The sequence below is a fragment of the Canis aureus genome, chromosome 3, assembly GCF_053574225.1.
Source record: "Canis aureus isolate CA01 chromosome 3, VMU_Caureus_v.1.0, whole genome shotgun sequence".
Taxonomy (NCBI): Eukaryota; Metazoa; Chordata; class Mammalia; order Carnivora; family Canidae; genus Canis; species Canis aureus.
The window spans coordinates 60,596,973-60,614,185 of record NC_135613.1 but is presented as its reverse complement, the minus strand read 5'-3'; the positions used below and the strand labels follow the sequence as shown (position 1 = coordinate 60,614,185).

The 17,213-nt window shown below is 37.2% G+C and overlaps 1 protein-coding gene across 9 annotated transcripts in view; it reads right to left on the bottom strand.

The window, feature by feature from the left end:
* DYNC2H1 (dynein cytoplasmic 2 heavy chain 1) overlaps window positions 1-17,213 on the bottom strand; it is a 339,457-nt gene that overhangs the window by 181,472 nt on the left and 140,772 nt on the right. For all 9 annotated transcript variants that reach the window (XR_013376718.1, XM_077893274.1, XM_077893273.1 and 6 more), the window contains 5 exons: window positions 16,922-17,065; window positions 8,694-8,783; window positions 3,810-3,875; window positions 2,104-2,154; window positions 1,309-1,386 (listed from right to left, as the gene is read on the bottom strand). Coding sequence is in view for 8 of the 9 variants with exons in the window: in XM_077893274.1 (XP_077749400.1) it covers window positions 1,309-1,386; window positions 2,104-2,154; window positions 3,810-3,875; window positions 8,694-8,783; window positions 16,922-17,065 (429 nt within the window). In the remaining variant the exon portion in view is untranslated. The remainder of the gene's footprint in view (window positions 1-1,308; window positions 1,387-2,103; window positions 2,155-3,809; window positions 3,876-8,693; window positions 8,784-16,921; window positions 17,066-17,213) is intronic.

The window sequence follows — 17,213 nt, the reverse complement described above, 5'->3', positions numbered from 1 at the left end:
AAGTACTTAAGGATGCTTCATCCAAGTAGCTATATTCACTTCTAAATAACCCATTATATTGCCCAAATTTCATTATGTAACTTGACTAAAATTAAACTTACACAGTAGAAAATTAAGTATATTTCACTTTCATTATTTTTAATAAGTGATCTAAGCCTATTAGGATAACATTTGATGGTAGTCTATTAAATTTAGTGGCAATTAGTGTATAAGGGCCTCCTGCTACCAGTTTATGCTCCACATTATATAATCATTCTGTTTTTGGCTAGAAATGTGGGATGGCCATAGTGCAGTAGGCAGCATGCTGGTCTCCCAATAGACACAGGATCAAACACCAGGGGTATAGCTCCAGTAGGGTGCCAACCATATCACAAATATGTTCTCCCTGTCATCCTCCCTACAGGGCAAGTGGGCTCAGTGCTGCCTCTCTGTATTGTAAAACCGCAATCTGGACTCCATGGGCACTGTGCTGACCAGCAGTAGGAACTAAATAAATGGCTGATGAGAAAAAAGATTCACTGACAACAAAGCAGGATCTACTGACTCTATTCGATAAAAACCTATGAAAAACAGGCAGTACAGAGTCGTGGTAACCAGCCCAGACTCTGCCACCAGGAGCCCAGTATCAAATCCTGACTCTACTTCCTAAGTCACCATAAGCAGAGACCACATCGTTCTGGGCCTGGTTTTCTCATCTGTCAAATGAGGACAGGAACAGGAGCTTCCTCATCAGACTGTTGGAAACATACAGTGAAGTGAGCCACTTTCACGCTCTGCATAACGCTGTGAAAACAGTAAGTCCCCAGCAAGCACCTCTACTCTTGCTGTTTTTACTACGTGCCACTGTCACACGACAGCAGATGTAAGGCGCAGGGAAGGAAAAAAGGAAAAGAAACATACATATAGATTTTGAGAGAAGGAGGTTCATCTCGTTTTGTGTTCCCAACTAAAGTACCAGTGAGGCCTGAGTACAGAACACAGACGAAACTGCTGGCAGTTGGGCTTCTGAACTGCAATTCCTGCTCTCACCCTGTCCTCAGCATCCACCTTACACCCAGGAACCAATGTAAGTTGGAAAGTTGTATGAATGCATACATTCAAACGTGTATGTTGAATGAAAGATTTAGCTATAGATTAAAGCACTAATCAGAATAGAATAATCAATTCTTTACTATCCTTTTACCCAGGGATTTGATGGCATATTCACAGAAATATCAACACTAAGTATAATAGGGAGCATGTAAAAAAATAAACGATTTAAGTACAGGAAAATTTTAAATACCCCCAAAGTAGAAATGTCATGAATACCTTTAGCGTTGCCACTGCCCAGCTTCGCTCCTGGTCTATCCACGATGGGAGTTGATCACGGATTCTTTGCTGAGAGTCCTTTATAGGAAAAATTATTCTCTTTTGGTATATTTGGTAAAATTCAGACTTAGAAAAATTAACAAGTGACTAGCTAATTTTATGAGCACTAATTTTAAAAAAATTCTATGTATTACTACTTAAATTTACAAGTCACTATGATAAAATTCGATATAACAAGGTATAGATAACAATTTACATAAATGTATTCATTTTCATTGTGCATAATCTTTTATGAAACTTCAGAAAAATGGAATAAAATATAATGAACTGCTATAAATTTTGCATTTCAGACATAATCTAGATTTTGCAACACATTTCGGGTTATGTTGCTTTGAAGAAAAATATTATTCATTACATGTTCAGACATAAAATTAGTAGAGAAAAAGCTAAATTTGAATGACATTATCAAAAATTTAAAAAAAATCTTAAACAAGTTATGTAAGAATTTTCCTAGTCATACACAAAATTTTATTTTCTCAAGATCATCAAAGTCTTCTTGGAATAAAACATATACTGAAAGAAATTGTATTAGTTTCTTAGTATTTAAGTAGTATTATTCTGATGAGAATAAATGTCTTTATGTCTATTTTAAAGTACAGTAGGAGAGACAAGAACATGTTCCTCTAAAGTATAATTTCAACAGTACTTTAAAATTCCTGTGAAGCAAATATCTTATGAAGTCAAAGCCAGAAATATTTTCCCGAAGAGTGAAATAATTTTGTTATTTTTACTTACAGCTTTCCGCATCATGTCTCCCACAACCACACCTGTAAACGTATCCCATTCCTATTGAATAAAAATATGAGTAAAACAAGAAATATAAAAATACTAACCACTTAACAGAATTTTTTTAATTTCCCTATAAGATGGCTTACAATGCAGCTTTCTAAGGATGTGGAAAACAAAAAACTCACCTTCCCACTTCTGGTACATCAACATCAAGAATGAGTTCATGTACCAACATAAAACATTCATATGAAAACTACCAGAAACAATTTTATCAAGCAAAAAATAACTACAATTCCTATATGTATATATAATGTTTCATCTATAAGTTTACGTGTTCAGTGTATGTCCTATTACATGAGATTTTTCACTAATAAATAAGCACTTTATTGGTGTACCAAAAAATTTTAAAATTGTGTATCCTGGGGAAAAAAATAGAGAAAAGTACTTCCATTAAGTTATCTTTACCAACAGATTAGAAGAGGACTGCCACTATTCATTTTTTACCTTAATCCACAAAATCACAACAGATCCAATGTTATAGAATCTAACACTCCAAGAAAATCTATTACTTCCCTTGAGCTTCCCCTAGTGTCACATATTATTTGTTACATACTGGTCAGCAAATAAAGAAAACACATAAAATTTGAGAGCAATATAGAAAAAAAAAAGATTACTTCCTGCCTCCACCCAGCCTGACCACTCACTCCTCTTACTGAAATTATACAATCACATTAAAGAAGCAGTGATTGCTATTAGCAGCTAGGAGTCAGAGAAAAATGTTCTCCTTTCCCAACATTTAATTATACTCCAGGAGGGAAAACTAGGGAATATTAAATCTTTCATAGTGTGGAAAATACTGATCATGGTGGACATCATTATACAGGAGGAGGGAAAGGCATCAAAGCTAATGGTAGAAATAAAGGAGTCAAATTAAAGAATTCAGGAGAAACAACACAAGTGAACCAGAGCACGTGGAATCAGAGAGAACAATGAGAAAACAGGCACATGGAAAAGTCTGTGCTCTTTTAAGTATTCAAATCAGGAGAATCCAGGACATAAATAGAATCTGACCAAGGAGAGTTAAGGGTTACAAGGTCATGGTCCGTATACTAATCCCCCCCACACACACACTCTCCTACTCTACTCTCACTTTATGATATTGGCCAGAAAATCACTTACAGATAATTCTTTTTAAATATTAGCACACCAGAGATGGATTGGTTAGCTCTAACTTGACGGAAGTTCTTTTCAAGTTGGAGACACGTGATATGGCAGACCAGAAATAAAGTTGTAGATAAAGAAGATAAATTACACATGAAAAAGATGAACATAAGGCTTTGAGCTCAAGGAAGCTTCTGAGAACTACCCAGCCTCTGGCTTCACAGGCTGACTGTAGCTGGGTACCCCTAATGTGTCAGTATGTACCTGCATCAGCTTGAGTGCCTGGATGGGGATGAGAAGCCATGGGCGGGGGTTCAAAAAGGTCCAGGCATGGTGAGAAGTCCCACTACCTCACCATCGCTGCCCAACCCCGGGCTCCCGCGAAGAGGAGAAGCGGACATGAGCATCTTACACTACATGTCTAACTTAGTAAAAAAACTAAAAGGCTTATAAATACTTTTCAGACTAAAGTTACCGCTAATCTCACCATAACTCTGCCCATTACCAAATGTCCTTGTAACTCTAACATTGTCCTCCTTTATTCCACTTACATTCTCTTGAAAAAGTTCAGGATGCATGCCTCGAACAAAATGCAAAGCGAACATCAACTGATCTGCCTGTAAAGAATAATAAAATGTTATCTTGCTGTTTCTAAACTTGTGTTTCTGGAAAAGCTTAGTCCTGAAATTTCAGTTCACAAAATCTGTGTTCTATCTTTAAATTATTTACTTCTATCAATATAAAATGTGACTGTTCAGGTAGCACCTACACAGGGCAACACTTCCGAGTTGGGTGGGAAAGATAAAGAACCCAAAGTTTTAGAGAAAAATGCTAAATATTAGTCATGATACACATCTCTTTAAAAAAAATAGTTTTATTTAAGTACCTGAAATCCAATTTTGAGGTCTGAATTCTCACTACTCATAAAATCAACCTCCTACATCAGGACTCTTCTATTTGTCATGTGTATGCTTACATTATCCGAAACATTCTATATGCCCCCTAAATCAAGACATTTCATTTCTAAAAAGTTATGCAAAGGGATGATAAATGTATTCATAGATAAGAAATGAGAATATTTATTGCAAGATTTTTTGTTATGGAGGAAAAACTGAAACAATCTTAAATGTTCAAAAATTTTTCATAAATAATATTCAAAATATGTAGCATAGCCCATATTATAGAAGGAGGAGCAATATGGATATACATATGCAAAAAAATGGAAATGTGGTATCAATTTTTATAGCTGATTTAGTTTACAACTATAGGTTTTTATTTTTCTTTATATTTTATAAATTTTCTAAAATAAGCTTATGTCATTTCTGTTAAAAAATTAGTAAATGTTTATTAACAACAAAAAACCACATCTATTCAAGCACTGTATTTCCCACTAGTTTATAATTTAAGCATTTTATACAGCTTCTCCCATACTAAAAATAACACTTTATATCTAATACGTGCATAGGATTATAAATCTACACACGGAGTAACCATAAGGGCTATAAAGATTACCAGCTAGTGATCTTTCATGCAAGAAAGTCACCCCTCTGTCAGAAAGATTCAATGTCTTGAATAATACAATACAGAAGAATAATTTACTTTATAAAAGTATATGTTGGGTATACAGCAAGTACTCAACAAATGCCTATGTAGTGAATAAATAAAAACCATGTGTTCACAACCATAACATAGGCAATGACTAAAAAAATCTCAAAGTAGAAAAATTTATGCAGGTGCAGCCACCACTCAGGTGTGGGAGAAAAACATTACAACCAACTACCATATGTATGAAGTAATTCCCAGGTGACTTAAAGATATAAAAAGCAAGACATGGCCATTTCGGGAGATGTGCAGTGTTCTTAGGTATCAGAAAGAATTCAGGTCTGGGGTTGAACAGTAACTGGCTGGATAAGCCACTAAGATGCTTAATGCACATGGTAATGGATATTTAAAATGCATCTCTCATCTAAGGTAAAGAAATAATGATTAAGATATATTTACACACAAATTCACACACAGTATTACTACATTTATCTTAGCCATTTCTTCCTTTGACCTAAGGAAAAATAATGCAGTCTCTAGGGTTAATTAAGAAAAGGCAAAGCCCTGCCATTCTATGATTCTTAGATTAGCCACTGGGGTCGGTGGGCTAACTGTTGATTATTAACTGAGGCCAAATTCCAAAATGTTGGCAAAGAATAAGCCACATAATATACAGTCCATAAATACATAATAGTGGCTCTCCTTCTCTCTGCTTTCTGGTCCCAGAAAACATCATGGCCTCAGGGATAAGTATATAATCACATGACATCATCCACAGATAATGACATAAGGTGCACTTTATGCTAATGACCTACATGAGGCCAACCAAGATCTGGGAGAACTAAATATGCTCCTTATACTGTAATTGTCCAAAATACTTAGGTTACTGAAATAAACACTTCTGATCTACTGGGGGAAAAAAGAAGAATGACAAAACCAATAATCTCAACTGAAACTGCTTGACAGCTTTCTCCATTTCTCCATTTGTTTTAGTTTATTAAAAGTCTAAATTTTCTGCTACAAAACAAGTCAATTATTTTTTGTTTCGGGTTAAGTTGCTTTCCCTTGGCTGTGATGTGAATATTAATAAGCCTCTGTTTCAAGGGTCTGTTGCTGTCACACTGCTGTCACCAATACAACAGCTAAATCAGCAAGAGAGACTGGCAGGCAGTTTAATGTGAAGCTGATTGCTAAAAATCCCAAGTTCTTTCACTAAAAAATGAAATCGGTTCCCTGCTAAGTCAGATGATAATGTACCTCATTGCTTTAATAGTAATGTGCTTTCTGAATTGTGATTCAATACTGAAACTCCACAGAATGCTGAATTCACATTGAATAACTTTAATATTACTGATGAAAAAATATGAATATTATAAACCAGATATTTAATCAGTGGATTAAAATAGGTCGTAAGAATAATACATGATAGCTTTTTTAAAATGAGTGAAGTTGTTCACAACAGAAAAGTATCTCTCCAGACAAGCAATAAAAAATTCCACTTGGGCGCTATGATGTCAAAAGTGTCCAACCTTACAAGCTCTCCTCCCATGCAATAAAATGCTGGCTGTAGCCCAACTTACGTGTATTTTAAAAGATAATGTGACTTAAAAGAAGTAACCCTAACTAAACTTCACTGATATATTAAATCATTTTGGTACTGAACATGTATTATATCTACCCCTAATTACATTACAAAATACATAAGGATTTAAATCTCATCAGTATATCTAATGTATTATTACTAAAAATAAGAATATATAAGCAGAGGCACAGATATATAGTTTAGAAACAGGAAATACCTAATACACTATTAATCTTTATGAAAGTTGATCTTTTCACCTAAACACTTTTCAAGAATAATATTTATTTATAACATATATACTTCCATAAGGATTTTGGAGGCACCTTAAAATAAGTTCAGGTCTGTGATATTTTCACAAATCATGGCCTATTTTAGTGTATAGGTCTTGAAAGGAAAGTAAAAAAGCATTAAATATATTAGAAGAGTGAGTGAAATGAAACTTTGCCGCTTTAATATATTTGCTAGAAAAATAAGAGATTAAAGCTACATTAAAAACTAATCATAAAAATCTATAACATAGCAATCAAAAAATAAATAAATCTAATGAAAAATAGAAAAACAAGGAAACAAGGATGCAAAGAAGGAGATACTTTAATTACTCTGTGGGTTAAATTATTAACTGATAAACTTCTGGAAGGCAATTTGATAATATTCAACAAAGTTTGGAAAGCATTTTGTCTTGGACAGAAATTATACTTCTTCCATGAAGAAATTTAATGAATAGAAATACTTACACATGTACATAAAGATAGATTTACAGAATTTCACCACGGTCACTCATAATAGCAAAAATACATCAATAATATCCACCAACAGAGTAGTAGATAAACTAGCATACCATATTATGGAATCCCACAGAAGCACTAAAAGTAATGAGGTTAGTATATTCTACTTATGGAAACATCTTCAGGACCTGTCACTATAAAAGAGATGCAACACAACAAAATATGTAATAAGGAAAAGAAAAAGTTTATTTGCACACATGAACTTGAAGAGAAAGGAAATGGACTGGAAGGAACCAATCAAGCCTTGGACTGGTTTACTCCAATGGAGTGAAGCATCAGAATGGGGAGAAACAATGGAGGGTTGTTTTTTTTTTACATAGTTTTCTGTATGTGCATATAGTTTCATAAAGTTTGAAATGCTTTCAGAAAGTATTTTTAAGTTGTGTCTGTGTAATAAACATTTTTAAGTATTATGTGCAGTAACATATTACACAAATGTTAGAGATGTCATCCTTTTATCTATCTAGGGTCATAATATTTTTGGGACAAAATGGACTTTGAGATCATCTGCTTATAATTCCTCAACGTATACAAGTTAAAACTGAGATCCAAACAGGTGATTTTTAGGACGGCTAACCATCAGACCTCCAAAATACACCCATACATTCCACAGATCTATATAGGTATCGTCACAGTTCTCATTAAAGAAACATCCTACAGAAATGCCCGACTAAAGGTCTGTGAGTCTCAAGTAAGGATCGTCAACATTGTCACTATACTCATAAACACTACTATCCCTTTCTAAAGAACATATTAACTGTGTCTCTTCAAAGATTTTCTAAGAACCCTACATAATTGTGCCATACTAACACTATTTCTCTCACATAGTTAATTGCCTTTACAAAGCTCTTCCTCAACTTATCTCAACCCAAACCCAAAGACTGGTACTTGAAAAAAAAAAAAAAAAAAAAAACCAAACTCCTAAGTGAAAAGCTTCTGTTTTCTATAATATTCAAAAATTTTTAAAGTACATTTCATTTTATATTCCTTGGGAGCCCTCGTAATGTGAAGACGTCTGTGACAAATTTTGTAACTCAGGATCAGGCATTAGTTTGCTTCCTAATGCCAGGAATAGGAACCAATTTTGTCCTCAATCTAAGGGACATTGGCAGTGTCAAGACATTTTTGATTTTAGCAAATATGTGAAGGAAGTGCTACTGAACAGACCGCCACAGTAAATCCTACTGTGGCCCAAAATGTCAACAGTCCTGAGGCGGAGAAACCCCAGCTAGAAAATGACCTATACAACCCATCATAATGTCCTGCGTCAAGGGCTGCTGGGTGTTCAGAGCCACATTGGACCACCCAGGGCATGCTCTCATTTGCATGTCATCCTTCTCCCTCCCAACCACCTCCTGGAAGGCTATAAGATGTTCTACTTAGCAATGGACATTATTCAGGGAAAGTTTCAGAAATGTCAATTTCAATACCTTTCTAGTAGGTAAAGGGTTATATAATTTAACTCTAATACTGTATAAATCAAAGTATAGGTAGTATCTTACACATGAAAAAATAGTATTTCTTACCTTAAACAGACAACGGCATATATATTCATAGACCATATGTTTTAATGAGCTGATAAGTGACTGTATTCTCTGTTCTGTATTTTCAGAATCCTAGGTTACATTTGAAAATTGAAAAATCATTAGGAAATTTATAAACATTTAAATGACACTACATTGCTTAATCGCACTTTTAAACTGTTCCTTCAGACTCAAAGTTGATTCTGGAATAATTATCTTTGTCAACTCAAGTGATCAAACAGGTTAAGTGCATTAAATCTGTATACTACTACAATAAAAATACTTGATGTATTTTTCTTTAACGGATGAAGGCTTTCAATGAATGAAAATTACAGTCCATTTCCAATAATACAATATGAAATGAATTTGATGATACCACTCTGATACCTAACAGCATTAAAAATAATGTATTAGTATGGATGAATCCCATTTCATTACTAGTACAATGATCCATCCAGCCTCAAAACAGAGTGACCAGAACCAGCTAATACTGAATGTTCTCACTTTCATTATAAGAGCCTAAGCAACTTAAACCATGCTTTCCATAACTAAGGATGAACAATAACTTTGATGTACATGCTGTTTAAGAAATCATACCACCTTTACTTTCTTATCTGTTTTCATACTTCCATTGTACAGGATCACTGTGCTTTGAAAAATATCCCTAACAGCTATTTCCCTTGCTGATTGCAGAAAGGTTTGGTAGATGAACAGGAGGAAGCTGTCATCGCTGGACTATTCCCTAAGAGTGACAGAGTTTTATATCTCACCTCAGGTAGATGAGAAGGACAGGACACACGCCTTGAAAAAGTTCAATTCTGATATAATGTTTAGGCTAAATTTTCTTGTTACCTTAAGTCTATAACTGACAAGAAAAAAATCTAGTAAAACAATGTTAACAGTTTAGAGAAATCCACCGAGGATAAGCAGTGCAACATGTGCCCCAGGGACAAAACCTCGGGCAGTGGCACGGATGCACCAAAGCTTGGGCCGGCCCATGAGCAGAACGTTCTAATGAGAGAGCTCATCATTACAGTTCATGTGCCGGACATCCTCTTCATCCCTATGTTTATTAACAAAGATCGCATGTGAAATGAGCCTTGGATCCACTAAAAGATGCTCTCTTGTGAGAAAGAGTACATAGCCTAAAATCTAATAGATTTCTAAGACACTGCAGAGCAGGTTTTTTACTCTACATATTTAAGATTATATTGCTTTTTAAAATAAAACCAAACACACATGTGCACACCACATGCTTACACATACTATCGAAGCCCAATAGTTCCTAAGCTACAGACTTTTGTAAAGAACAAAAAATAACCAACGTTCTCACTGGGTTCAGGCAAAACTGCTCACCTATTTATCAATTCTCACATTCCTGCAAAACTGCTCACCTATTTATCAATTCTCACATTCCTGCAGCGTCACTGACCTTTAACATGAATATTTTCTGACTAAAGGATAAGAAGGAATTTAAAATGAACTTCTAATTCTGTACTAATTTATGAGAAACTTTTAATGCAAAAATTATTCAAAGATAGATATACAATCCAATGTTAGTGAAGATACAGATGGAAAAGCACTCCAACTGCCTCCGTTTAATTCGCCAACAGCACGTTCCAAAGGTAGCAAGACGGAATTTGTGTGCAAGTCTACAAATGTGCACTTTGGTCCCAGTCATCCAAGTCTAGGAAATTTAACCAAGAAAAAACTAGAGAAGCAAAACACTGGAAAAAATGTAAACCATAAATATGTGTAGCTGTCCTAAAACATAACCACATGATCTGCGATCCTGCTTTAAGAGGGAAGGTGTCGCCCCAACCTCTTGATCATGGGTAGGTTTGTGTCAACTTCCACCAAATGGCATGCAGCATGGGTGATACCGTCCCAGCCAAGTGACAAAAGCTTCTGCCTCACGGCCTGGAATACAGTTTTGGCCCCCAAGATGTCCTACCAGAAATCCACTACACTGTGTGGCGAGGTGCAGGCTGTAGTCCTCCTCACCGAACCCCCTCCACCCGCACTCCACCAGATGCGCAAGCAGAGCGGGCACCAGATGCGCAAGCAGAGCTACCCTCCTCCCTGCCTCTCCATCTCTTCCCCTCAGTCCCAACTGAGGTCCCAGATGTTGTGAAACAGTGGTAGGTCATCTCTGCTGGGCCCTGACCCAACCACCCACAGAAACCACGAGCATAAGGAGACACTGTCCGATCTGCCAGGTTTGGGGATAATCGTATATTCAGCAGAGATAATCAGGAAAATGTCCACATACCACATGGTCACAGTGCCCATACTGTGTAGCCTCACTGTCTCTCAAAAATGTTGTGTGGGTTTCTATTCACGGCATGAAAGTTGTATGAAATCTATGAATGCTAATTTTCAAGACAGTGTGACATCTTCTGCGTAAGGCAGTTCACATTCTTTAGTATATGCTTCCCTCTCCTAAGCACACAAACTTGGTAAAGCAGACACTCCTATATCCCCACTAACAAAAAGGATTCCCAGCACACGGTAGAGCCTCAAATGACACAAACAATGACATTTTAAATGTTGTTTTCTGAAAGTAATGAGATTATGTAGACAATTTCTTGATTTTATACCATATTAATGATAATCTATTCCTTATTAATTTGTACTCAAAATTTAAATCATTTCCATTAAGACTGTCACACTGGGATAGTTTAAGAACATAAAATACAATCAAAGAGCGAGTTTCTTTAGATACAGTTTAAGTGAGGGGGCGAGGCAAGAAGGCAGATGAGTTAGAGTCCCCAAGTCACCTGTCCCCACCAACTTACCTAGATACCTTTAAAATGTCCTGAAAACCTATGAATTCAACCTGAGATTTAATGAGAGAACAGCTGGAATGCTATAGAGAGAAGAGTTTGCGCTTCGAACAATACAACTCATTTTTAGCCACTCTGCACGGAGCAAAATGACTAGAAAGAATAACTCACCACAAAAGAAAGAATCAGCAACAGTACTCTCTGCTACAGAGTTACAGAATTTGGATTACAATTCAGTATCAGAAAACCAATTCAGAAGAACACTTATAAAGCTATAGGTGGCTCTGGAAAAAAGCATAAAGGATTCAAGAAACTTCATGACTGCAGAATTCAGATCTAATCAGGACGAAATTAAAAATCAATTAAATGAGATGCAATCCAAACTGGAGGTCCTAATGATGAGGGTTAATGAAGTGGAAGAAACAGTGAGCAGCATAGAAGACAAGTTGATGGCAAGGGGGAAAGCTGAGGAAAAAAGAGAAAAACAATTAAAAGACCATGAGGAAAGGTAAAGGGAAATAAATGACAGCCTCAGAAGGAAAAATCTATGTTTAATTGGGGTTCCAGAGGGCGCCAAGAGGGACAGAGGACCAGAAAGCATATCTGAACATATCATAGCTGAGAATTTCCCTAACTTGGGATGGGAAACAGGCATTCAGATGCTGGAGATACAGAGATCCCCCCTAAAATCAATAAAAACCGTTCAACACCTCAACCTTTAATACTTGCAAATTCCAAAGATAAAGAGAAAATCCTTAAAGCAGCAAGAGACAAAAGATCCCTAACTTATATGGGGAGAAATATTAGATTAAGAGCAGACCTCTCCACAGAGACCTGGCAGTCCAGAAAGGGCTGTCAGGATATACTCAGGGTCCTAAATGAGAAGAACATGCAGCCAAGAATACTCTATCCAGCAAGGCTCTCATACAGAAAAAAAGGAGACATAAAGAGCTTCCAACATAGGCAGAAACTTAAAGAATATGGGGCCAGCAAACCAGCTCTGCAAGAAATATTAAGGGGGACTCGGTAAAAGAAAGGGGAAGCCCAAAGAAATAATCCACAAAAACAGGGGCTGAATAGGTATCATGATGTCACTAAATTCATATCTTTCAGTAGTAACTCTGAACGTGAATGGGCCTAATGACCCCATCAAAAGGTGCAGGGTTTCAGACTGGAGAAAAAAGCAAGACCCATCGATTTGCTCTCTACAAGAGACTCATTTTAGACCTAAGGACACCTACAGCCTGAAAATGAAAGGTTGGAGAACCATTTACCATTCAAATGACCCTTAAAGGAAAGCAGGGGTAGCCATCCTCATATCCAATGAATTAAAGTATATCCCAAAGAGTGTAGTAAGAGATGAAGACGGACACTATATCATACTTAAAGGATCTATCCAACAAGAGGACCTAACAATCATGAATATTTATGCCCCTAATGTGGGAGCTGCCAAGTACATCAATCAATTAACAACCAAAGTAAAGACATAGTTAGATAATAATACACTTATACTGGGAGACTTCAACACGGTGCTTTCTGCAAATGACAGATCCTCTAAGCACAACATCTCCAAAGAAACAAGAGCTTTAAATGATACACTGGACCAGATGGATTTCAGATATCTACAGAACTTTACACCCAAACACAACTGAATACACATTCTTCTCAAGCGCACATGGAACTTTCTCTAAAATAGACCACATACTGGGTCACAAATCAGGTCTTAACCGATACCAAAAGATTGGGATTGTCTCCTCATATTTTCAGACCATAATGTTTTGAAACTTGAACTCATTCACAAGAAGAAATTTGGAAGAAATTAAAACACGTGGAGGTTAAAGAGCATCTTGCTAAAAGATGAAAGGGTCAACCAGAAAATTAGAGAAGAATTTAAAAGATTCATGGAAACTAATGAGAATGAAGATACAACTGTTCAAAGTCTTTGGGGTACAACAAAAGCAGTCTTGAGAGGGAAATACATCGCAATACAAGCATCCCTCAAAAACCTGGAAAAAAACTCAAATACACAAGCTAACCTTGCGCCTCAAGGAACTGGAGAAAGAACAGCAAATAAAACCTACACCCAGCAGAGAAAGAGTTAATAAAGATTCGAGCAGAACTCAATGAAATAGAAACCAGAAGAACTGTAGAACAGATCAACAAAACCAGGAGCTGGTTCTTTGAAAGAATTAAGATAGATAAACCATTAGCCAGCCTTATTAAAAAAAAAAAAAAAAAGACTAATAAAATCACGAATGAAAAAGGAGAGATCACAACCAATACCAAGGAAATACAAACGATTTTAAAAACATATTATGAGCAGCTATACGCCAATAAATTAGGCAATCCAGAAGAAATGGACGCATTTCTGGAAAACCACAAACTACCAAAACTGGAACAGGAAGAAATAGAAAACCTGAACAGACCAAACACCAGGGAGGAAATTGAAGCAGTCATCAAAAACCTCCCAAGACACAAAAGTCCAAGGCCAGATGGCTTCCCAGGGCAATTCTACCAAACGTTTAAAGAAGAAACAATACCTATTCTACTAAGCTGTCCTGAAAGATAGAAAGGGATGGAATACTTCCAAACTCGTTCTATGAGGCCAGCATCACCTTAATTCCAAAACCAGAAAAAGACCCCACCAAAAAGGAGAATTATAGACCAATATCCCTGAGGAACACAGATGCAAAAATTCTCAACAAGATACTAGCCAATAGGATCCAACAGTACATTAAGAAGATTAGGGATCCCTGGGTGGCGCAGCGGTTTGGCGCCTGCCTTTGGCCCGGGGCACGATCCTGGAGACCCGGGATCGAATCCCACGTCGGGCTCCCGGTGCATGGAGCCTGCTTCTCCCTCTGCCTGTGTCTCTGCCTCTCTCTCTCTCTCTGTGACTATCATAAATAAATAAAAAAGTTAAAAAAAAAAATTTAAAGAAGATTATTCGCCATGACCAAGTGGGATTTATCCCTGGGATGCAAGGCTGGTTCAACACTCATAAAGCAGTCAACATGATAGATTATATCAATAAGAGAAAAAAACAAGAACCATATGATCCTCTCATTAGATGCAGAGAAAGTATTTGACAAAATACAGCATCCATTCCTGATCAAAACTCTTCAGAGTGTAGGGATAGAGGCAACATTCCACAGCATCTTAAAAGCCATCTACAAAAGGCCGACAGCAAATATAATTCTCAATGGGGAAACACTGGGTGCCTTTCCCCTAAGATCAGGAACAAGACAGGGGTGTCCACTCTCACCACTGCTATTCAACATATTACTAGAAGTCCTAGCCTCAGCAACCAGGCAACAAAAATAAATAAAAGGCATTCAAATTGGCAAAGAAGAAGTCAAACTCTCCCTCTTCGTAGATGACATGATACTGTACACAGAAAACCCAAAAGCCTGCACCCCAAGATTGCTAGAACTCATACAGCAATTCGGCAGAGTGGCAGGATACAAAATCAATGCCCAGAAGTCAGTGGCATTTCTATACACTAACAATGAGACTGAAGAAAGAGAAATTAAGGAGTCAATCCCATTTACAATTGCACCCAAAAGCATAAGATACCTAGGAATAAACCTAACCAAAGAGGTAAAGGATCTATACCCTCAAAACTATAGAACACTTCTGAAAGAAATTGAGGAAGACACAAAGAGATGGAAAAATATTCCATGCTCATGGATTAGCAGAATTAATAATGTGAAAATGTCAATGTTACCCAGGGCAATTTACACATTTAATGCAATCCCTATCAAAATGCCATGGAGTTTCTTCAGAGAGTTGGAACAAGTCATCTTAAGATTTGTGTGGAATCAGAAAACACCCCAAAGAGCCAGGGGGATATTGAAAAAGAAAACCAGCCAGGGGCATCACAATGCCAGATTTCAGCTTGTACTACAAAGCTGTGATCACCAAGACAGTGTGGTACTGGCACAAAAACAGACACATAGATCAATGGAACAGAATAGAGAATCCAGAAATGGGCCCTCAACTCTATGGTCAACTAATATTCGACAAAGCAGGAAAGACTATCCACTGGAAGAAAGACACTCTCTTCAATAAATGGTGCTGGGAAAATTGGACATCCACATGCAGAAGAATGAAACTAGACCACTCTCTTACACCATACACAAAGATACACTCAAAATGGATAAATGATCTAAATGTGAGACAAGATTCCATCAAAATCCTAGAGGAAAACAAAGGCAACAGCCTTTTTGAACTTGGCCACAGCAACTTCTTGCAAGATACATCTATGAAGGCAAGGGAAACAAAAGCAAAAATGAATTATTGTGACTTCATCAAGATAAAAACCTTCTGCCCAGCAAAAGAAACAGTCAACAAAACTAAAAGACAACCTACAGGATCGGAGATGTTTGCAAATGACCTATCAGATAAAGGGCTAGTATCCAAGATCTGTAAAGAACTTATGAAACTCAACAGCAAAGAAACAAACAATCCAATCATGAAATGGGGAAAAGACATGAACAAACATTTCAGCAAAGAAGACATAGACATGGCCAAGAGACACATGAGGAAATGCTCCGCATCACTGGCCATCAAGTGGGAAATACAAATCAAAACCACAATGAGATACCACCTCATACCAGTGAGAATGGTGAAAATTAACAAGACAGGAAACAACAAATGTTGGAGAGGGTGTGGAGAAAGGGGAACCCTCTGGCATTGTTGGTGGGAATGTGAACTGGTACAGACACTCTGGAAACTGTGTGGAGGTGCCTCAAAGAGTTAAAAATAGAACTGCCCAACGACCCAGCAATTGCACTGCTGGGGATTTACCCCAAAGATACCGATGCAGTGAAATGGCAGGAAACCTGCATCCCAATGTTTATAGTAGCAATGTCTACAATAGCCAAACTGTGGAAGGAGCCTCAGTGTCCATCGAAAGATGAATGGATAAAGAAGATGTGGTCTATGTATACAATGGAATAGTACTCAACCATTAGAAACAGAAATACCTAGCTTCAATGTGGATGGAACTGGAGGGTATTATGCTGAGTGAAATAAGTCAATCGGAGAAGGACAAACATTATATGGTCTCATTCATTTGGGGAATATAAAAAAAAAAAATAGTGAAAGGGAATAAAGGGGAAAGGAGAGACAATGAGTCGGAAATATCAGTGAGGGTGACAGAGCATGAGAGACTCCTAACTCTGGGAAATGAACAAGGGGTGGTGGAAAGGGAGGCAGGTAGGGGGTGGGGTGACTGGGTGACGGGCACTGAGGGGGGGCATTTGACAGGATGAGCACTGGGTGTTATGCTATATGTTGGCAAATTGAACTTTAGGTTGTTACATGTGGTCTTCTGAAATATGATTCTAAACCAGTTTTCTCTGGAAGTTATTACTATAAATAAGTACCTAGTCAAGTGATCTGTGTTCCTCAGTCCTAGCCACAGGGTAATGGAGAGCATACCTGTTTGTTTTGCAGAGCACGCTGGAAAAGTCGGAGAAATGCAGCCAAACTGAAGCGGTACATGTTATTAATTTTGGACAAGTCGGAGATAATGAAGTACATCTTACTGGCGCTCTCAGCCAGTGGCAGATAAGCGTCCCGCTCCTGTGGGAAAAACACTTGAGTGGTAGCGTGTTACTGCCCCCTACAGACCAGTCCATTCCCAGTGTTGTGCTCTTATCACTTCTAAGTACACACAATAGGTGAAGACAACCAATCCTAGAACTGTGTAACTAAGAGGGATAATATCATC